Below are 21892 nucleotides of genomic sequence, written 5' to 3'. Positions count from 1 at the left end.
CTTTAATATTTTTATCGAAGACAAAACGTCGAAAACCCTATAGCTGCGTAATAATAGATTACCCCTGTTTCACAAAACAGTACAAGTCAAGTCATTTTAAAGAGCCCTTTAAAGTCCCACAGAGACGGAGTATCGATATATTTCATCTACAAATCGAGAAAAGCTCGGTTGTCCACTGTTGTTTGCCAAGTCTCCACTGTCGGGGACTTGACTCAGGTAATTGTTACATAATAACAGTTAGTTTTATCTGTTTAGAGTTTATATAAGTGATATTTCTTTGTAAATTCAAAGGGCTGGACAATGGTTGTGTTTACATAATTAATTCAAATGGATTACTATGCTTTTATAATCAAGCATTATATGAAAATTACCGTAAGTGGAACACGTACGTCGGTGCGTAGTTCGCTTTATTAAAATGGCCAGACGGGCTGACGTCGTCTTATTTATTTCACATACAACCCATAAAGTTAATATTTACTAAATCCACGTTGCCCATCTTTAAACGGACTGGGGGTTTGCGTGATCTGGAAAGTCCAGTTCGGCTGCTCGTCTGCTTTGACAGTCTGCTCGTGTTTTGCCCTTGTTTGTGTGCTGAAGATTAGGTCACGTGTGCATCGCAGCTGAGCGCAGTGTGTAACTGCGTGTCTCGCGCTGTTTACTGCACCTCCTTTTAGGGGCCAAAGCTGCACGAGCCGTGACCGATGCCAGTGGTGCTGTCATCGGTGCCTCCCAATTTAAACCTGGCTGAGGATGTGCATATGTGCATGGCTTTCTGTTTTTACCATGCGAACTACTGAACGGGTCTAATACAAGAGGAGGTCGCAGTGTTTTTCCCCTATGCTTAAATCAGATGCTCTCTTTTGGGAGTAACAAGAATGGAAGGGCTTGAACATGTTATGTCATTGGGATTTTAATTGAAACCAGGCTCCAAACACTGGTTGAAGTATTGGGATTTGTTACTGTGTTAATTGTTATAGACTTCAGTTGAGACCGTTCAGGAGCAAGTTGAGGCACACAGATATACAGTTCATATAAGTACCCTATTTTGCATGGTGAAGACGACATTATGGTTTTAACATTATAATAAAACTAAATAAACAATGTAAGCATTTCAGCAAATTATAGTGACTTTATTATTAAAGGACAAAAGCATTTTAAAGGGACAGTTCACCCCAAAATTTAAATTTATTCAGTGAGCGGTATAATTTATTTTTGTTTCATTTTGAATAATCTATTATTTTCATATTTCCAGTTTTCATTTTAATTTGAAAGTTTTAGTAATTTTTCTCTGTGCTTTTGTCATGATTTATTTAAATGTTTATATTTGGCTTTAATTTGTATTTATTTCACTTTTAGTTGTATAGTAATTTTAGTATTTAAACTTAAACTCATTTAGCTGTCAATGCAACATTCTGAATTTTCGTCTAAGTTTTTCATCTAATATTTATACATGATTTTATTTCAGCTTTTTAAACCAATATGACTTTTTACTTAAGTGGAACACAAAAATTAGACATTAGTGATTTTTTTCCACATACAATGACATAAATGGTGAATTGTTTCCGCCATGGAATTAAACAATTAAAAGACAATTGCGACTTTTTATCTCACAATTTTGACCTTTTTTTCACATTTGCAGGTTTACATCTAGCAATTCTGACTTTCTCTCGCAATTCTGACTTCTTTTCTCATAATTGTGAGAGATAAGCTTACAATTGCAAGTTATAAAGTCCAATTCTGTAGAAAAAACTTCCTGTAAAACTTTTAATATAAATTACGAGTTTATATCTCACAATTCTGACTATAACACGAATACGACTTTATAACTTGCAATTGCGACTTTATTTCAAGCAATTTTGTGTGGGGAAAAAAAAATCTGAATTGTGAGATGAAAAGAGGCAATTACCATTTTTTTTATTCAGTGGCGGAAACAAGCTTCCATAGTGACTGAGATTGAGTTCCACAGAAGTGAGAAATGCATACAGGTTTGGAACAACATGAGGGTGAGGAAATGAAGATGAACATTTTTGGATGAACGCTTCATTTAACTCAAAATGTGCAAAGAATGTTGTTTTACAGTAGGCTGTTTTGTAGCCTAACATTTGTACTTCTGTTGTAACAATAGGTAAACTTGTAATAACAAGGAAGGTAGTCAAAGCATCTTGCATTATTGGTAGGATTAGTCACTAGTTTATCCGATTGCATTTTATTAATTAATGAAGGGCATTGTTTATTTTATTTTTTCCCTGATGCTGACTCAACATTTACTAGAGTTGAATAAGCTTAAAAGACTAGCAGTTACTCGGTTACATCAGGAAACAGGTGTGTAGTGGAGCCTATAAAGACAGAGGACTCGAGGAGTGTAACGAGATAGGTTTGCTTTTAAAGATCACGCTGTTATCAGGAGTTATCTGTTACCCAAGAGACGGCACCGGTCAACGTCTGAATCGCATTTAAAATACAATGTCCCTTTGTGGATGAATACACACATGAATATCACTGAGCCCTTTTGTTGCCCATTTATTTTCTCTAGCCTTTGCAATTCACTTTTCTTTGTTATGGCAACGAAGCTTTATGTCCTTGTGGAATTTTCCAGCTCTAACCTTCCCATTTAAAGCATCAGCTTCAAGCTCGGCCCAAAAACACCCTTCATTTTAGCCACAAGACTCAGTGCATTGTGTATGTTACCTTCCCAGCAAACACAGAACGTTGGCACAACATACCCAACCTTCTAACAACGTTTTAACAACATGGCCAAAAGGTTGCTATAACTACGTTGTGTGGTTGTTACAGCGTTATCACAGTGTTGACAATGAACCATCGTTCAGGGCCATAATGCTTAAGGTTGTGCCTAGGGTGTCTTTATATATAAAATACATATTTACAATATTTTCTTTTACCGTCTATGGGTTATACTTATTAATGCATTTGCAGCAGCCACTCACAATGCCACTGAACGATGAACGTCCCACTTCCACATCTACGGTGGCCAGTGAGGAGCAGAACAGCGATACAGAGTCATCGGAAAGGTGCGACAGTTTGACCTCTTCTAGCGATGTGGACTCTTCTCGCCAGAGCTTCACCAGCGATTCGTCCAGCAAACACAACTCTCCTTCATGTAGGTGTCCCACTAAAATGCAAATGCATAAGCAAATAAATCTTAAGCTTATTTGTGTAGATTTATTTGACACTAGATTCATAGCAGAAGGAGCTTAAAATTTACTGTTTGATAAACATAAAAAAAATGTAAAATCATTTTGTTGCATGTTTTTGTTTTTACTTTTTTTTTTTTTTACATTTCAGTTTAGCTTTTAGTTCTGATTTAACAATTTAGTACTTTACTTAAACTCTTGCCAACTTACTGCAATGAAATAATTCCAAGTTTTTTTGATATTTGTATTTTATTTTGTTTTAGCTTGATTTCAATGACCAAAAACAATTGTATTTCTTAGTTTTAGTTAACAATATCAACATCTAAACATATTTTTGTTGTTGTTTATAGTGTATATAATAAATGGTCTTTTAACCTGTATTGTCACTGTGTCTTCAGGCAGCCCACCAAAAACCATAACGCTTGATGAGGTCATGGCCTCGGCCCGGGACCTTTCTAATCTGAGTCTGGCTCATGAGATCGTAGTCAACCGAAACTTTCACATAGAGGTTCCAGAGCTACCTCAAAACAGGTACTAAACTAATTTATAATTTCCAGAGCTGAGACCCACTTGATGTTTGGTATAAACAGGAATTAAGGGTGATGATCAAGAAAACGTACACAAGAAATATTCAATTAAAAGTCTATATTTATGCATTGTATAGCATTTTACTTTTTTATGATTTAAAATTAATATAATGAATAAATAAAATGCATAATAAATATAAAACAATTGATTCCAAACCTTTGTTTTTCCTCAAGCCTGGTGAAGAGAGTTAAGGACATGGTGCACAAAGCCTTCTGGGACTGTCTTGAATCGGATCTGAACGATGACCCCCCTGAGTATTGTCACGCCATCAACCTACTGGAAGAGATCAGAGAGGTAGGTTACACATTTACTCTGATACAATGATGAAAAGCAGTCTGATGGTAAACGATTCATTGATCACTTATTTTTTCCGATCATCAAAGACCCTACTGTCCTTCCTTAACCCCGGGGCCAACCGCCTGCGTACTCAGATTATGGAGGTTCTAGACATGGACCTAATTCGCCAACAGGCTGCCAACAATGCAGTTGATATCAAGGGACTTGTGTCTTACATCATCAATACTATGGGCAAGTTCTGTGCGCCGGTCCGGGACGATGAAATCAAGAAGCTTAAGGAGAACACTGGCGACGTTGTGAAACTGTTCAAGTATGTTCAAGGTGTCTTTTTGTATGCATTTGCAGAACTGGGCAAATTTCCCTTTAGAGCCTATTGGTTGGTATAATAACATGACAAATAATGGGTCCTATTCACTAACCATGCATACACAAATTTTTGCATGAAATCGGTGTACGTACATTTTTACAAACAATTCATGAGTCACCAATTAAAACAGGAACAACTGAAACCATGCATGTGCAAAAATCACATACTAAAGGTTGCCTTATAAAGGTGTTATTGTTAAGATGGAATTTTACACATAAAAGCTTCATATAAAATATTTTTAACCACACACATAAAGGTGCGTTATAGCTGAGAGTGACAAAAAGCTGTAAAGGAAAGATTGTGCGGAAAGCCCTTAATTTAAAGCCCTAAATGACTAATCTCAGGCATTCAGATGCTAATTTAGAATATTCCAAATGTATTAACATTAGAACGAGGTTAAGAACAAACGTGCTGTGAATTTTTCGTGATTAGTTGTCCTGTGCATACAAATGCAAATGATCCACGCAATTATTAGTGGATGAGACCCAGTAACTGAGGGTGATGTGGGACACACATCAGTAATGGCGTTCTCTTCACTAACAGTCATATTTGATGCAAACATTCGCCGGAGGTAAAATAATTGAGTTTTAAATGGCAACTTGTGTTGTAAAAGGGAGATCTTCCGGGTGCTGGACCTGATGAAAATGGACATGGTGAATTTTACCATCCAGAGCCTAAGGCCAGAGCTTCAGAGGCAGTCGGTAGAGTATGAGAGAGCCAAGTTTCAGAGCATTCTGGAAAGAACTCCCAGTAAGTCCACAAACTAAACCGAGATATAAATTATTTTAATAGATAGTTCACTCAAAAAAAGACAATTCTGTCATTGTTTACTCACCCTCATGTCATTCCAAACCTGTGTGAGATGTTTTGAAGATGTTTTGAACGTTTTTGTCCATATGCTGTAAACAGAATAAAACTGGCAGCTGTGGTTGCCAAAATTATTCTGTAAAGATACAGTAAAAATGGAAACATATTTACAGAACAAAAAAAAAAATCACTTTATACCGGTATATCCAATAGCCTTTTTATATCAATAGCCAAGGCCATGCTCCTACTAAAATCTGTTATGTAAGGGATAATGTATAGCGAGGCGGTTGTTATAGCGAATAACAACCCCGACAGGCTGAACTGGAATTAGTTTGAATTGAACTTGAATTGAATTGAACTTGAATCAGCCTGAAGGGGTTGTTATTCACTATAACAACCGCCTCGCTAAACATTAACCCGGCAATTACATGGCTACCTACAAAATAAATCAATAATTTGACACAAAATATTGATTTAAAAAGGAGTTTATTGATTTAAAAACGATTGTATTGCTTCCGCTAAAGAAAATAGTCCGTTCCGCGTCCATAGCAACGCTCTGTTTTTCATGGCAACGGTGTATTATACTTCGCAGCGGTCTGTTATCAAGAAATAACAGACCACATTCTACATTGGAATTCAACCAAGCCATGTAATAAGTACTTTTAACATACTGACACCCACTATAATAAAATTGGTGGTAAAGAGAAAAAGCTACAATGAATCAAGGATCAAACTAATGTAAAATAATGCAATAAACATGCATTTAACAAAATAAGATAACATAAAATCTTAATTTATAACTGATAATTAAGCAGGAGCATAATTATTAAAATTAAAAACACCATCAAATGTGAAGTGTCACAGGGAATTGTGGGAATGCCAGTTTACGGTTTTCACTGTAAATTATAAGTTGATTTGTTCTTTTTACTTCCAAAAATTTTACATTTTGCAGGATTTTACTGTCAAATTACATGAAATGTAAGGTTAGATGAGATCTATTAGTTTTTCTCCGTATATACACTCACCTAAAGGATTATTACGAACACCTGTTCAATTTCTCATTAATGCAATTATCTAATCAACCAATCACATGGCAGTTGCTTCAATGCATTTAGGGGTGTGGTCCTAGTCAAGACAATCTCCTGAACTCCAAACTGAATGTCAGAATGGGAAAGAAAGGTGATTTAAGCAATTTTGAGCGTGGCATGTTTGTTGGTGCCAGACGGGCCGGTCTGAGTATTTCACAATCTGCTCAGTTACTGGGATTTTCACGCACAGCCATTTCTAGGGTTTACAAAGAATGGTGTGAAAAGGGAAAAACATCCAGTATGCGGCAGTCCTGTGGGCGACAATGCCTTGTTGATGCTAGAGGTCAGAGGAGAATGGGCCGACTGATTCAAGCTGATAGAAGAGCAACTTTGACTGAAATAACCACTCGTTACAACCGAGGTATGCAGCAAAGCATTTGTGAAGCCACAACACGCACAACCGGATGGCGGATGGGCTACAACAGCAGAAGACCCCACCGGGTACCACTCATCTCCACTACAAATAGGAAAAAGAGGCTACAATTTGCACGAGCTCACCATAATTGGACAGTTGAAGACTGGAAAAATGTTGCCTGGTCTGATGAGTCTCGATTTCTGTTGAGACATTCAGATGGTAGAGTCAGAATTTGTTGAACAGAATGAGAACATGGATCCATCATGCCTTGTTACCACTGTGCAGGCTGGTGGTGGTGGTGTAATGGTGTGGGGGATGTTTTCTTGGCACACTTTAGGCCCCTTAGTACCAATTGGGCATCGTTTAAATGCCACGGCCTACCTGAGCATTGTTTCTGACCATGTCCATCCCTTTATGACCACCATGTACCCATCCTCTGATGGCTACTTCCAGCAGGATAATGCACCATGTCACAAAGCTCGAATCATTTCAAATTGGTTTCTTGAACATGAAGTTCACTGTACTAAAATGGCCCCCACAGTCACCAGATCTCAACCCAATAGAGCATCTTTGGGATGTGGTGGAACGGGAGCTTCGTGCCCTGGATGTGCATCCCACAAATCTCCATCAACTGCAAGATGCTATCCTATCAATATGGGCCAACATTTCTAAAGAATGCTTTCAGCACCTTGTTGAATCAATGCCACGTAGAATTAAGGCAGTTCTGAAGGCGAAAGGGGGTCAAACACAGTATTAGTATGGTGTTCCTAATAATCCTTTAGGTGAGTGTACTTTATTACTGAACTTACTGTTAGCCATTTTTACTTGCTTTTTTTATACAGTTAATATTACAATATTTTTTTTTACTGTGTACAATAAAACTCAATGGGGTCCTAAACAACATTTTTCAAAATATCTTCTTTTCGTGTTCCACAAAGTCACGCAGGTTTGGAACGAGGAATAAATGATGACAGAATTTTCATTTAAATGGATAGTTTTTGCACATCTGGGCTCTTAACCCTGTACATCCTTGTAATTCCCCCAGATGCTTTGGAACACACAACTGAGTGGATCAGATCCTCAATAGAGGAGGCCACTCAAGTCATGCCATCAACAGAGAAGAGCAGCAATTCTGGACAGAGCAGCAAACCCTTACCAGGGCCCACACTGGTGCTAAATACTGCCTACATAAGTCTGCTGACCTGGGACGAGAGCAAGGGCCCTCTGCCTGAGGTTGGAGCGCAAACACGCAGTTATCATATTGAGCTTTGATATCAAATTCATAATGCATTTTTATGATCTAATAATCTGTATTTTGCACTTGCAGACTATGATTACGGATGAATTGAGGTTGCAGGAGATGCAGCGCTCTCTTCAGCTGTATCAAAAAGTTGCGTCTGTTCTGCTGATAGTCTACAGCTCAATAGGAGGGGCCGTGTCAGGCCTGCCCGCTCTTGCCGAGCGACTTAAGAAGATGACAGCAGTGCTGCTGGAGGGCATGCATAGCGCGTACGTCAGATCTGTGTCCTTCCCCAAAACTCTGCTCAGGCCAACACACACACGCATTACTGCACACATACTTCTACATAAATCTAATGCAGTAATGAAGGTGTCAATCTAAAAGATCTCTCCTGTCGCTTTTGTTTTCTATTCATTTGGCTTACAGAGACTTCAACCTTAATGAAGCTCTTAGTAACATCAGCGCTCAGATCTGCTGTGAGGTCAGCAAGTCTTTGACTGAAAGAAACTTCCCAGCCCTCTCGCCTGAACTGCAGGCAACTTTAAAGGGCCAGATCTGTGACATCACCCAGGAAAACAACCCAATACGCACTCTTGTTGGTAAGAAAAACGCATATTTGGGTTCAAGCTATAGCATTTGCGGCACTGCAAAAAATGACTTTCTTACTCAATATAAATAGTACAAATATCTAAAAATTCTTAAAATCAATATACTTTTACTTCAGAAGTATAATGACTTTTGGTCTTGTTTCGATTTGTTGGGTTTTTGCTTAAAACAAGAAAATCTGCAAGTGAGTGAGAAAAAATTACTTTCCTTTTGAATTAAGTTTTTCTTATTCCACTGGCAGATCTTTTTCTCTTGTTTCTTGTTTCATGCATAAAGTCACTTACTTTTGAAGTATCTTTATTTAAGAAAGTTTAGACATTTGTACTGGAAAATAAGACAAAATGCTGAATATTTTTTTTGTACTGTGATGTTATTTTCCTCATAATTATGACTCCTCCCTTGTGTCCTATATTAAAAATAAATCATAAATCATGGTTACGGTGAGGCACTTACAATGGAAGTGAATGGGGCCAATTTTGGGAGGAATTTAAAAGCAGAAATGTGAAGCTTATAGTTTTACAAAAGCATTTACATTGATTATTTTGTTAAAGCTGTAAAGATAATTTATATAAGTTGTATAAGATAAGTTGTAAAATCGCATATAACAGTTAGTATGCATTTTATTTTCACTCTAAGAATCATGGTAACATGCATATTGTTCACGTTTTGTGGCTATACTGCTGAAACAGTGATATTTTAATGTTTATAAATTGGCCCCATTGACTTCCATTGTAAGTGCCTCTAAGTAACAAAGGCACATTGTAAGTTCCTTTTTTGCTTCTTTTATTTTATCTTATTTTTTCATGAAAATGAAAGTGGACATTATGTAGTTAAATTTTGTCGTAATCAACATTATTCCACAAATGCCATTGACTGAACTTAACTTGTATTAAACTCATATTGCCTTGAAGCCTGTATCATTTTAATTTGCCTATTCTGTCCCACAGAGGGAAGGGTACAGCAGTACTTCAGGATGGTCCTTGCCTCTACCAACTCTCACAGGACGCCCCCTCCCGTACCGCCAGGCTTGGGTCTGATCCAGCAGGAGCTCATGGGACTGGGGGTCAGTTTTGTCAACCTCGTCAACTTCAACAAAAAGGTTTACGGTCCTTTCTACATAAGCATCCTGAAGAATCTACTTTTTGTCAACACACAAGCACCAACTCTGCAAAATGGGATCACACAGGGTTCACCCAGCAGCCCACTGGAGTCCAGTTAGACAAGGATGCTTCATCTGTTCCCCATTATCATACCCAGACATTTCAATTATGTGTTTCCAAGTGAGTTATTTGATGATTGATTCTAGGGATTCACTGCAGTACAAAGAAGACTGAAGAACAACTATGTGGTATGGTGCTTAAAATGAAAAAGTATGGATTTTCGTTGTTTATAATGCTACAAACAAACTATGTTGTTTTCCAAGTAATATTTTTAGCATCTCTCTAGCTGTAGTTTTAACTTGACAGTGTTACTGCAATAGAAATACAGTCGTTACGTACTATTTAGGTGCAAGGCAGAAACTTATATAAATAAATACAGCTGTTAAAGACATAGCCAAAAGAAGCTAATATATTTACACATACAATTTACAGACATTTGAAAATGCGCATTTGTTAAATGCGTTTAGAGATACCCGTGTATGTTGTATCCCATTCCCAGATTCTAAGATTATAAAAAATATGTTTGTTGGAGCATATTAAAATCCATCGGTGACGAAGTGAAATTATACTTTGTGTTTGCTACATATTTTTTGAAAGTATTGTATTACAATTGTTAACTGTATTTATACTTGAAAAAAAATGGTCTAAATTTCTGTGTAATTTGAAGTGGAAGAAACTTGAAATTAAAGTGGGAGAACTCTGACAAGAAAATTTGAACAATAGTTAAATTAAAAATGTTTGGTCCTGGTAGTGTCATTTAATATAATTGTCACTGCATGATTATTTGTTTTCCTTCTTCTTTTTTTTTTTTTTTTTAGACATCAACATTTGGGTTAGTTTATATGCCGTTTGTATGTCATTGTGCTTTGGTTACAGGCATGTTTATTTTATTAATGTTGTTCATAAAAAAATTAAGGGGATTGTCTTACATAATGTCTTTGCTTATATAATTAAATTGTTGATAGCTTTACTTTACCTATTATCAAGAACCTTGTTTTGCTTGGGATTTATTTTTTGTGACAAGTGAGTGGAAAGCCATTTTCGTATAAACATGACAGACCTTCAATTTAACAATTTTGCATTATGTATTGTTTGTTTTCCAGATGTATGTAAGAACCCTTATAAGAACAAAACAATGTAGTGTGACAAGCACTAAAAAAATTAATAAAAGAAAGTGTGAAAACGAATTAATATTTATTTTAAACATTTGTTTCTGCATTCACCTGGCATTTTATTATTATTTGTTATTACTTTAAAAATGTAAATGTTATGGATATGGGAAAAATATATTAATAGTTGAATCACAATCGTATCTGTATTTAATTTATTTTAGTGCAATTAAACATTTTCTGTGCCCTTTAACTTACTAATTAAGACCTTTATTTTGCAAGAATACTACTTCCGGTGTGTGTTGATGTTGTCATGCTGACGACATAGGAAGCTAATTGAAGGCTAGCCGTGTCAAACGACCATCCTAACTTTCGGGATCAGTGTCACTTTTATTTAGTTTTTCCATAATTACAAAGCTGGAATCATGATGCAATTCATTGTAAGTGTTTACATCTGTTTGTGTGATTGTAATCGTGTTTAGTAGCTTGCTAATTCGCATTGAAGTAGCTAACTAACGTTAAGTCTCTTAGAATCTCAGATAAAAAATAAACATTTAGTTAAACAGCCGGATATTTTACAATATGAAAGAATGTAAGTTATTTATCTGTCATATCTTGTTTTTCCAGCTTGGCTTCACTCTGGGGAACGTGGTTGGCATGTATCTGGCACAGAACTACGAGGTTGTAAAAAATATATATTTATTTACATTATTAACTGTCTGATTTTGTCTGTCTTTCTAAAATCCCATGTAATAAACGAGTAGTCTTGAAATAGAGTACAGCTCTACTGTTTAGTGATCAATGACTAATTTGTTTATTGCTTATTATAACTTGTTTTCAAGGTACCCAACATTTCAAAGAAAATCGAGGCCTTTAAAAAGGACGTGGAAGCCAAGAAGAAACCCCCAGGCGCAGAGTGAAATATCATATGGCTAATTATAATTAACTGAAGATGGAGGGACATTTAAGAACAAGCATATCATATATAGGATGTGTTATTTTTAAAGTATGAACAAAAGAGCCCTCAAGATGCACGGTATATTGTCAAATAGTGCCTCTAAATCCCATTTGTTTTGAACGTTGATGTGTTCTGCATTTTGCATTGTATTCTCTCTCTTTTTTCTCTCCTAAATCAGGTTAGATTTGTTTAAACCTGACTGATTTTCTGTTACCTGTTGGATAATTATTCATTAAGATATTTTTAAAAACCCAATGTAAAAACAACATCAGTTTGCAGTAACTTGATGTAGTTTTCTGTATTTATTGAGAAACAACATGTTTGCAGTGCAAATTGTTGGACAAATAGAAACTGCACATACAAATCAGTTGTTCAAAACAAATTACGGAAGCATGTTTTAAAAGCTTCTTTATACTATAATGTAATAAAGATTATATATATATATAAAACGCCATTTTTAAGTTGTTCATTTTCTGCATTGTGGTGTTATTTTCTAGTAATACGTATAATGTGTACGTATTACATTTTTTAGACTTCAGAGGTGTAAGAAATTGAAGACCATGCTATAAAAATTGTATGATGGATAATTTATCTAAAATAAAATACACCAGAGAAACATGGGGTTTGGATGTCTAATGCTTAACACCAAAGGACACTAAAATGACATTAAGGCATAAACTAAGAACGGTAGAACGGTCATGAATTACACAGACACGTCAAAGAGTTTGAACCAGAGCCATAGAAAAACGGCTCCGGTATGAACAATGTAGAAAATTCCGCTAATTTTAAAAGTGTGTTTTTTTGTGTACAAAACAAAAACCCGCCAGATGGCGCAGTAAACACGGAAGTAAACGGCTTTTCAGTATCCAAAATAAACCAGTTGTGTCTCTGTACATTTATTAATGTTAAAATGATGGTAACGTTATATGAAAATATTACAACAAATAATTTCGATTTAAAAAATGTTAAACCAACGGTTGGATTTGTCCATCGTCGCACCAAACATGAGTTTAAAACAACCCAGCGTTTATTTAGAGCGTAAATGTCTTAAACGTGCTTTATTTTTTTTTATTTTTTTTATTTTTTATGTAATGTGTTTTTGACGTAGTTTTTCTAAGTATTAAATAATTACGAAATGCATTAAGTTTTTTCGTGTAAAGTTTCTCCGGATGTTGCGAGTGAGTGTTTCCGGTACTCGTGGCCGGGCCGCTCCTGTGACAGCAGCTGCTCCGAGTCGAGACCAGCAAAGATGATCTCCCTCACCGACTCCCAGAGTAAGAACAATACTACCTGTCTCACTGACAGCTTCTCGTAAGACAACGTCTATTGTCAGTGCATTCATCTACAAAGCCTGATGTTTTTATAATTCCGCCTGTCTTAATGTTTATATGAGTAAACATACTATATACTCATGCAGCTAAGTGCAGGTGTCACACCACTAGTAATAAGTCTAACGTAAAAATCATTGGAAGACACATTTATTAAAGATAATATCCATAACTTTTAAAGACATTATTTTTGGATACTTTGATTCTGACCCTGCTAAAAATACTGCTTGCTGCTTTGTTATACATTTTATTTTTCTTCTTTGCTAATTGCATATCATAAATGTAAGTTTACCAACAACAAACCATTTTTCCCGTATTTTTGAAAGAATTTAAAATGTATCTTAATACTATTATATCTCCAGTAAATAAGAAAGCAAGTAGAACGACTTTAATTTGTACGCTGGAATTGATGTATTAATATCTTACCCTCATTTTCTTTTCAGCCAATCATTGTTAACTCTTTTTTTCTCATGTGTATTTTGATGACATTTAACATATTGTTAACATTTTGTTTATTGTATACAAAATTGTATATCATAAAAAAGTCAATGGAAATGGACAAAAAAAAAAAAAAAATGTTCTGGCTTAAAAACAGCTTTAATGTTGACAGGGACTAGTTAAATTAAGACAGAACAATCCTATCTACACAATTTCATAAATATGATATAGGACATTGTAATAATATATATATATATATATATATATATATATATATAATATTATTTATTTATTTATTTATACAATAAGGTTTCATTTGTTAAGATTGGTTAACTACTTTAGTTAACATGAATAACAATGAACAATACTTCTACGGCATTTACTAATCTTAATGTTAATCTCAGTATTTACTAATACAATTTTAAGATCAAAAATAGTATCCGTTAACATTAGTTTGCACTGTGAACAAACATGAACATTTTTATTATCACTAACAAAGGTTAATAAATGCTGTAAAAATATATATTGTTAGTTCATAATGCATGAATCAATGTTAACAAATGAGACTTTATTACCTTATTACCATATTAATGCAAATTATATTATTCATATACAAATTGACACTGTTAAAACGCATTTAAATATCTTTATATTAGTATAATGTATGGCTTTCCCTCTCTCAACAGAAATTGGAATGGGGCTAACAGGATTTGGGGTATTTTTTCTGTTCTTTGGGATGATCCTGTTTTTCGATAAAGCCCTTCTTGCCATAGGAAACGTGAGTGGCCCCATTATGCTGTCATTAATATTTCAATTAAAAGATTGTAACTATTTTATATGTTACATTATATTGTATGTAAAATTATAGTTATATTCTAAGATTTAATTGTACCAATATATATGTATTTCTCGCTTACGTGTTTGTATTCTTTAATTATTATTAAATTATATTATTTAAATTGTGTGTGTGTGTGCACAGTTAATAACATATATAGTATATTTACACGTTTGCATGCTTTCTGATCGGTTTCTTTTGTACAAGTTTGTTGTAAATGGCATCAACACTTTGTTCATATCCTTCAGTTGTGCTGCTTTTTCCTGCTATTAAGTGTCCTTTCATAATAGCTAAAAAAAAAAAAACGTTAATACTGTTTGCTATAAACTTATATTACGTTAGCTTGAGTTCATTGCGATACATAAACACAGATCTTTCTCTCACCTGTCTTTATTCGTCTCAGATCCTGTTTGTTATCGGCCTGGCGTTCGTAATCGGGCTGGAGAGGACGTTCAGGTTCTTCTTTCAGAAGCACAAAATGAAAGCCACCAGCTTCTTCTTAGGAGGCGTCTTGGTGGTGCTGATCGGGTGGCCCATCGTCGGAGTCGTTCTAGAGTTTTATGGCTTCTTTCTTCTTTTCAGGTATTTTTTTACAGGATTAAGAAACTCTTATCCAGGCAAATTATTCCACATAACTAGTAGCTAATTAGTTTGACTGTTTTTAAATGGCTGATGCCAATACAGATTGACAGAAGGCGGATATAGATATTATATACAGATAAATGAGACGACAAAATGGAAATTAAATGAACACTTATTTCACACAATATTATTATATTAAAATGTACTGTAACACTTTAGTTTAGGGTCCAAATTTCACTATTAACTAGTTGCTTATTAGCATGCATATTACTAGGATATTGGCTGTTTATTAGTACTTATAAAGCACATATTATTGCCTTATTCTGCATGATCATATTCTACATCCCTTTATCCTATCCTATACTAAGCAGTAATTAGGAGTTTATTGAGGCAAAAGTCATAGTTAATTAATAGTGAGAATTGGACCCTAAACTAAAGTGTGACTTTAAGAGGAACAAAAAGAGGATCTACCAATGGCAATAATCTCAAAATGATCCCAAATAAATAATTGCTGATGATATCTGGGTGTATGTCCTTCTCTTCATGTGTAGGGGATTCTTTCCAGTGGTCGTAGGCTTCATCAGGAGGATTCCTGTGCTGGGATATATGCTGAATCTTCCCTTCATTAGTGGGGTAAGTCTTACTGAGCAGGGTGATGAAGAAGAGAGTGCACGGTTGCACTTTTTCCTCTCGTGCTTTTATTTCTATGCAAGGATCCTCTGAGATTGAAGTGAATTTAACACGTGTTTTTAACCAGGCACAGTGCGATAAAGTAAAAATCAGTTCTCATCAGTCATCAGTTCTGATTGGATGTGATTGTGCTAGCATTTACACTGTCAGTGTGGACAGACATTATCAACTTGTTATGTCACGTCTGGTTAGGACACATGTAAATTCACTTTAAATGCTTTTGCTTGCTTTAGCAGCTATGAGACTAACAGGCTTTTCCACTAAATCTAATACAAGTCAAAGGGGACATCTTTGAAAACAAGTTAAATTGTTGTTTATATTTAGTTTTTTATATATATATATATATATATATATATATATATATATATATATATATATATATATATATATATATATATATATATATATATATATATATATATATATATATATATATATATATATATATATTTTTTATTATTAATACTTTTATTCAGCAAGCATGCATTAAATTGATCAAACGTGACTGTAAATACATTTCTAATGTTACAAAAGATTTCCATTTAACTTTCAAAAAAAAAAAAAAAAATATTATGCAGCACAACTGTTTTCAACATTGATAATAATAAATGTTTTTTGAGCAGCAAATCAGCATATTAGAATGATTTCTGAAGGATCATGTGACACTGAAGACTGGAGTAATGATGCTGGAAATTCAGCTTTCCCATCACAGGAATGAATTTTAAAATCTATTCAAATAGAAAACAGTTGTTTTAGATTGTAATATTTCACAATATTCCTGTTTTTACGGTAATTTTGATCAAATAAATGCAGCCTTGGTGACAAACTTTTGAATGGTAGTGTATCTACTAGATAGACACTATTTGAGTAGCATCATAAGTTTTGGATAACACAAGCGTTTAGATAAACACTTTTTTTTTTGAGCAGGATATCTACCATTTTTCTCCTTAATGTGAGAAAAGAGGCTCTTGCGTGTGTGTTTCAACATGTGTTTGTTGTTCTTTTAAAGCCTTCCTAAGGCTGAGCGGACAGACAGCCATCTTGGTCAGTCACTGCTAATTCTGTCTTGCATGTGAGCATGAATCATGCCGTTCTGTGTGCACTGAATATTTTAATTGATAAATGCGCCATGAACCAGATGAGATATCATCATTTTATATATATATAAATGAATTTTTCCTTGAGAGTGTGCTAATCCTTCCATCATTTTTTGTTGTTGTTTCTCCAGTACGTGGACAAAATGAGTGAAAGCAACAACATGGTTTAACAGACTCTTTTTGACCACTTATTTATGATGGATTTTCTAAAGCTTTACCTTGAAACAGCCATGTGAAGCATAGAGCTCGTATTACCGAAGCTTTATATTCAGGACGTCTGAGAGATATTTACGTCAACGAGAAGCAAACGGTGCCTCGTGGAAAAGAAGCCACACCTTCGCCTGCCAGATCTATAGACTGCGTCACAACACCCAGCATCGCTGCATCCCAGAAGAACTTTGCCATACTTTATAAACGCAAACTTCATGAAGAAGTTAACGGGTGTCCTCCCATGAGGAATGGTTAGTTGTGTAGAAGAGACTTCTGGAAGTCTGTATTCTGTTACAACAAGGGTCTTGTTACACGGTGGTGTCTGTAGTTGTATTTTAAAGATGGAGGAGAACTGGATGACTGGACTTTAATTTCTTGATTTTCTATCACAAGTGTGATATTTACACTTTCTTATAAAATTAAACTGTTACTTTGTATCTGACTGGCATAGATGTTATTATTATTAATTATGTTTTTTCTCTGTCTTAAATGCATTTCCAGCTGTTGTCACTGTAAATCTGAACATTGGAATAAAAATTAAAAAAAGTTTAGCTGCCACTAACTTTTGTAAATATAAATAAAAAAATCCTGATATGAGTTTTTATTTATTTTTTATTAAATATTGGGGGTATACTGTAAACATGAATGAAAAATATTTGCTGTACCAATTGTACACACACACATATATATGTATTTGTGTGTGTGTGTGTGTGTGTGTGTGTGTGTGTGTGTGTGTGTGTGTGTGTGTGTGTGTGTGTGTGTGTGTGTGTGTGTGTGTGTGTGTGTGTGTGTGTGTGTGTGTGTGTGTGTGTGTGTGTGTGTGTGTGTGTGTGTGTGTGTGTGTGTGTGTGTGTGTGTGTGTGTGTGTGTGTGTGTGTATATATATATATATATATATATATATATATATATATATATATATATATATATATATATATATATATATATATATGTATGTATATATATGTATATGTATATGTATATATATATATATATATATATAGTGGGGAGAACAAGTATTTGATACACTGCCGATTTTGCAGGTTTTCCAATTTACAAAGCATGTAGAGGTCTGTAATTTTTATCATAGGTACTCTTCAAATGTGAGTGACGGAGTCTAAAACAAAAATCCAGAAAATCACATTGTATGATTTTTAAATAATTAATTTGACATAAGTATTTGATCACTTACCAACCAGTAAGAATTCCGGCTCTCACAGACCTGTTAGTTTTTCTTTAAGAAGCCCTCCTTAACTGCACCTGTTTGAACTCATTACCTGTATAAAAGACACCTGTCCACACACTCAATCAAACAGACTCCAACCTCTCCACAATGGCCAAGACCAGAGAGCTGTGTAAGGACATCAGGGATAAAATTGTAGACCTGCACAAGGCTGGGATGGGCTACAGGACAATAGGCAAGCAGCTTGGTGAGAAGGCAACAACTGTCGGCACAATTATTAGAAAATGGAAGAAATTCAAGATGACGGTCAATCTCCCTCGGTCTAGGGCACCATGCAAGATCTCACCTCGTGGGGCATCAATGATCATGAGGAAGGTGAGGGATCAGCCCAGAACTACACGCCAGGACCTGGTCAATGACCTGAAGAAAGCTGGGACCACAGTCTCAAAGAAAACCATTAGTAACACACTACGCCGTCATGGATTAAAATCCTGCACCGCACGCAAGGTCCCCCTGCTCAAGCCAGCGCATGTCCAGGCCCGTCTGAAGTTTGCCAATGACCATCTGGATGATCCAGAGGAGGAATGGGAGAAGGTCATGTGGTCTGATGAGACAAAAATAGAGCTTTTTGGTCTAAACTCCACTCGCCATGTTTGGAGGAAGAAGGATGAGTACAACCCCAAGAACACCATCCCAACCGTGAAGCATGGAGGTGGAAACATAATTCTTTGGGGATGCTTTTCTGCAAAGGGGACAGGACGACTGCACCGTATTGAGGGGAGGATGGATGGGGCCATGTATCGCGAGATCTTGGCCAACAACCTCCTTCCCTCAGTAAGAGCATTGAAGATGGGTCGAGGCTGGGTCTTCCAGCATGACAACGACCCGAAACACACAGCCAGGGCAACTAAGGAGTGGCTCCGTAAGAAGCATCTCAAGGTCCTGGAGTGGCCTAGCCAGTCTCCAGACATGAACCCAATAGAAAATCTTTGGAGGGAGCTGAAAGCCTGTATTGCCCAGCGACAGCCCCGAAACCTGAAGGATCTGGAGAAGGTCTGTATGGAGGAGTGGGCCAAAATCCCTGCTGCAGTGTGTGCAAACCTGGTCAAGAACTACAGGAAACGTATGATCTCTGTAATTGCAAACAAAGGTTTCTGTACCAAATATTAAGTTCTGCTTTTCTGATGTATCAAATACTTATGTCATGCAATAAAATGCAAATTAATTACTTAAAAATCATACAATGTGATTTTCTGGATTTTTGTTTTAGACTCCGTCACTCACAGTTGAAGAGTACCTATGATAAAAATTACAGACTTCTACATGCTTTGTAAGTGGGAAAACCGGCAAAATCGGCAGTGTATCAAATACTTGTTCTCCCCACTGTGTGTATATATATTATATACTATATATTATATATATATATATATATATATATATATATATATATATATATATATATATATATATATATATATATATATATATCTCAAGTATTTTGTCCTTTTTTACAGTGAGGAATGAGACTTTTCTTCTTCAACCTAGTTTTGACTATGCCAAGATTTGTCGCTTGTAATCTATTTCAGAGACCATACATATATAAGGTTGTTTCTTATCCATTATTCCCTTCAAGAAGAGACATAAATTACAAGCAATTTGGAGGCAGAGCCCAGCAGATGTTTTTTTATATATATATGGGAAACCCCATCAGCCGCTCACTGTTCATTCATAAAAAACGATTAGCTGGTGTATTTGAGACGCTTCATTGCTGAAGGTGTAAACATATCAATACTTACCGCCCTCTTCTTTTCATTAGTTACTATTAAAAGTGCACATGAATGGAAATTTCCCTTCGGCAAAGCTGCAAAGCATCCTAACTTACAGATGTGTGTCTTCAAACGGCATAGCAATAATGTAGGTTTATTATTTTTAAAGGAAGGGTTAACTAATGGTTCTGAAAGGTTTGTGGTCCGGCCCCGTCGTGAATCAATGGGACTTGACCTATAGCTGAAGACTAATTCATTCAGCATTCCCCCACCCTGATGATTATAAATATCAAGCACAGACTTCACAGTCTTCACTCTTGATCTTTCCTCAGAGACTCAACAGCTGAAGAGGACGTCTGACACTATGAAAGTAAGTCAACATTAACGCTTGCATTCGTCTCGAACACTTTCAGCAATGAACTTACTAATTAGACAGAGTAAAAAAAGACAAGTTGAAATGACTACCAGGAATTTAGTCAATTTATTAGGAATTTTGATACTTTTGTTCACAATATAATTAACATTGAAGAGAAAAGAGGCTTTATGCAGTGTTATAAAAGGCTAATTGCAATGCAGTGTACATGGTAAATGATCAATTTTAACATGACTTCTCATTTCCAGGATTTAAGGACTCTTACGGCGTACGCACTTGCGCTGTTACTTCTGGCAACATTCGTGTCCCATTCTTGGAGTGCGCCCAAGGTAATGAGATCCGTCATATTATACTTTGAATATTGTTTAACTTTTTTACTAAACATTTATTATTTTAATTTAAAAATGTTAAAAATATATATTTTGTATAAATATTTTAGATTTTAAAATAATTCTTAATTATGTTCTATATGAAACGGTGCAAATATATAATTTATTATATATATACATTTTTTATTAAAGGCCAGTTTTCAGCGTCGGAATTGGACACCCCAAGCCATGTTATATCTGAAAGGAACACGTAAGTTACTGCTGTTTCTCAACCATATTTGTGTCTAAAACTCCATATATGATCCATTTTTTTCCAAATGAACTTTTCATGTTTATTATAGAGGGGCGGCGCTTTGTGTCAGAAGACAGAAATGAAGGGGACTTGTATGACACAATACGCTTGGGTATGAATTATTTATTATATTTCTCATAATTTGTAAGCTTAACCGTTATCTATGCATGGTGAAACTGCAGTGTTCATGTTGCACGCAAGTGTAAGTACAATTGTAAAATACTAATTGTAAGCTAGTAAATACAAGTTTCTACACTGTAAAAAATATTTTCATGATTTATCAAAACTTTTTTCACTTAGATCAACTTAGATAATAAATGTGGTTCAGATAACATATTCTGAGATTCTATTTATTAAACCAATCTCCATTGTATTAACTCAAAGTTTTGAGTTCATTGAAATAAAAAATTTAAGTTAAACCAACAATCATTTTTTACAGTGTACTTCTAATGCAATTACATTGTAGCATGAACGCTAATGTAAATTGTGAACTCTCTCTACAGAGTCACGCAGCCAAAACACAGAAAACCTGAGCATGTCTAAAGCGGCTGCGTTTCTCTTAAATGTTCTCCAGCAAGCCAGAGACCAGGGTGAGCTTTACTGAAACCCGCTAAGAGAGCTCGAACAATTCACTCTTACATCTGAATCATGTGGAATTTAATGTTTTCAAGTTCACCCTCAGCTACGATTATGCCTGTGTTTAACTTCTCTGAAAGTTCATTATTTACTGTTCAACGCTATTACAGTTAGACTCGAGTAATGTGGAGTTGAGTTATGTATGTCTCCAGATTGTTTGCATCATTCCACGTGGAGTTGGACTGATTATTTAAGTAACACAAGGAATAGAGCAACGACTGATTTTAAGGCATTTTAATTTCTTTTTGTTTTATTTCAGGTGAAATATTGGATTGTTTTTTCAAGACATATCATCTTGGAAAAGAGACTATTTATGATGATTGAAATTCTGTACAGACTTTGTTTCCTTTTCATTTTCTCATGTTAAATCAACATGTGAATTGAATGGTCTGTAAAATACATATTT

At 35.3% G+C, this 21892-nt stretch overlaps 4 protein-coding genes across 8 annotated transcripts; all 4 read left to right on the top strand.

Annotated features, from left to right (window-relative positions):
* The first annotated feature begins 66 nt into the window (after window positions 1-66).
* Window positions 67-10847, top strand: tcp11l2 (t-complex 11, testis-specific-like 2). 2 transcript variants are annotated; one of them, XM_084111262.1, is made up of 10 exons: window positions 67-216; window positions 2938-3118; window positions 3551-3683; window positions 3914-4034; window positions 4124-4347; window positions 5018-5154; window positions 7700-7887; window positions 7982-8163; window positions 8321-8493; window positions 9448-10847. In XM_084111262.1, the coding sequence occupies exons 2-10, from the start codon at window positions 2947-2949 to the stop codon at window positions 9717-9719; spliced, it is 1602 nt and encodes a 533-aa protein (XP_083967388.1). In that variant the 5' UTR covers window positions 67-216; window positions 2938-2946; the 3' UTR covers window positions 9720-10847. The 2 variants fall into 2 exon arrangements, with proteins under 2 accessions (XP_083967388.1, XP_083967389.1); XM_084111263.1 differs by having other exon boundaries at window positions 79-216; window positions 2935-3118.
* Window positions 10848-11065: 218 nt separating this feature from the next.
* Window positions 11066-12176, top strand: stmp1 (short transmembrane mitochondrial protein 1). Its single transcript, XM_084111264.1, has 3 exons — window positions 11066-11209; window positions 11397-11450; window positions 11612-12176. Exons 1-3 carry the CDS (start codon window positions 11195-11197, stop codon window positions 11687-11689), a joined length of 147 nt encoding a protein of 48 aa, XP_083967390.1. The 5' UTR covers window positions 11066-11194; the 3' UTR covers window positions 11690-12176.
* Window positions 12177-12879: 703 nt separating this feature from the next.
* On the top strand, window positions 12880-17504 carry golt1ba (golgi transport 1Ba). 2 transcript variants are annotated; one of them, XM_084112549.1, is made up of 6 exons: window positions 12880-13001; window positions 14180-14271; window positions 14732-14910; window positions 15462-15543; window positions 16610-16644; window positions 16829-17504. In XM_084112549.1, the coding sequence occupies exons 1-5, from the start codon at window positions 12977-12979 to the stop codon at window positions 16616-16618; spliced, it is 387 nt and encodes a 128-aa protein (XP_083968675.1). In that variant the 5' UTR covers window positions 12880-12976; the 3' UTR covers window positions 16619-16644; window positions 16829-17504. The 2 variants fall into 2 exon arrangements, with proteins under 2 accessions (XP_083968675.1, XP_083968674.1); XM_084112548.1 differs by lacking the exon at window positions 16610-16644 and having other exon boundaries at window positions 12904-13001.
* A 2589-nt stretch (window positions 17505-20093) lies between these two features.
* Window positions 20094-21885, top strand: spx (spexin hormone). 3 transcript variants are annotated; one of them, XM_084111280.1, is made up of 6 exons: window positions 20094-20226; window positions 20478-20558; window positions 20751-20808; window positions 20900-20962; window positions 21354-21440; window positions 21746-21885. In XM_084111280.1, the coding sequence occupies exons 1-6, from the start codon at window positions 20221-20223 to the stop codon at window positions 21808-21810; spliced, it is 360 nt and encodes a 119-aa protein (XP_083967406.1). In that variant the 5' UTR covers window positions 20094-20220; the 3' UTR covers window positions 21811-21885. The 3 variants fall into 3 exon arrangements, with proteins under 3 accessions (XP_083967406.1, XP_083967405.1, XP_083967407.1); XM_084111279.1 differs by lacking the exon at window positions 20094-20226 and having other exon boundaries at window positions 20327-20558; XM_084111281.1 differs by lacking the exons at window positions 20094-20226; window positions 21746-21885 and having other exon boundaries at window positions 20327-20558; window positions 21354-21574.
* The last annotated feature ends 7 nt before the right edge of the window (window positions 21886-21892 follow it).

The sequence above is a fragment of the Abramis brama genome (assembly GCF_963993115.1).
Source record: "Abramis brama genome assembly, chromosome: 4".
Classification (NCBI taxonomy): domain Eukaryota; kingdom Metazoa; phylum Chordata; class Actinopteri; order Cypriniformes; family Leuciscidae; genus Abramis; species Abramis brama.
The sequence above is the reverse complement of the archived record's forward strand: the minus strand, read 5'-3'. Positions and strand labels throughout refer to the sequence as shown.

What these genes read in the sequence shown, in the direction of transcription:
- spx (XM_084111279.1), top strand. Translation starts at nt 20,445, where the DNA reads ATGATCAATTTTAACATGACTTCTCATTTCCAGGATTTAAGGACTCTT. An exon ending in ATTCTTGGAGTGCGCCCAAG is followed by an intron (nt 20,559 to 20,750) that starts GTAATGAGATCC and finishes TTTTTATTAAAG; the next exon opens with GCCAGTTTTCAGCGTCGGAA. An exon ending in CCAGCAAGCCAGAGACCAGG is followed by an intron (nt 21,441 to 21,745) that starts GTGAGCTTTACT and finishes GTTTTATTTCAG; the next exon opens with GTGAAATATTGGATTGTTTT.
- golt1ba (XM_084112548.1), top strand. Translation starts at nt 12,977, where the DNA reads ATGATCTCCCTCACCGACTCCCAGA. An exon ending in CCCTTCTTGCCATAGGAAAC is followed by an intron (nt 14,272 to 14,731) that starts GTGAGTGGCCCC and finishes TATTCGTCTCAG; the next exon opens with ATCCTGTTTGTTATCGGCCT. An exon ending in ATCTTCCCTTCATTAGTGGG is followed by an intron (nt 15,544 to 16,828) that starts GTAAGTCTTACT and finishes TTGTTTCTCCAG; the next exon opens with TACGTGGACAAAATGAGTGA.
- stmp1 (XM_084111264.1), top strand. An exon ending in ATCTGGCACAGAACTACGAG is followed by an intron (nt 11,451 to 11,611) that starts GTTGTAAAAAAT and finishes CTTGTTTTCAAG; the next exon opens with GTACCCAACATTTCAAAGAA.
- tcp11l2 (XM_084111262.1), top strand. Translation starts at nt 2,947, where the DNA reads ATGCCACTGAACGATGAACGTCCCACTTCCACATCTACGGTGGCCAGT. An exon ending in GCAAGGGCCCTCTGCCTGAG is followed by an intron (nt 7,888 to 7,981) that starts GTTGGAGCGCAA and finishes TTGCACTTGCAG; the next exon opens with ACTATGATTACGGATGAATT. An exon ending in CCCAATACGCACTCTTGTTG is followed by an intron (nt 8,494 to 9,447) that starts GTAAGAAAAACG and finishes TCTGTCCCACAG; the next exon opens with AGGGAAGGGTACAGCAGTAC.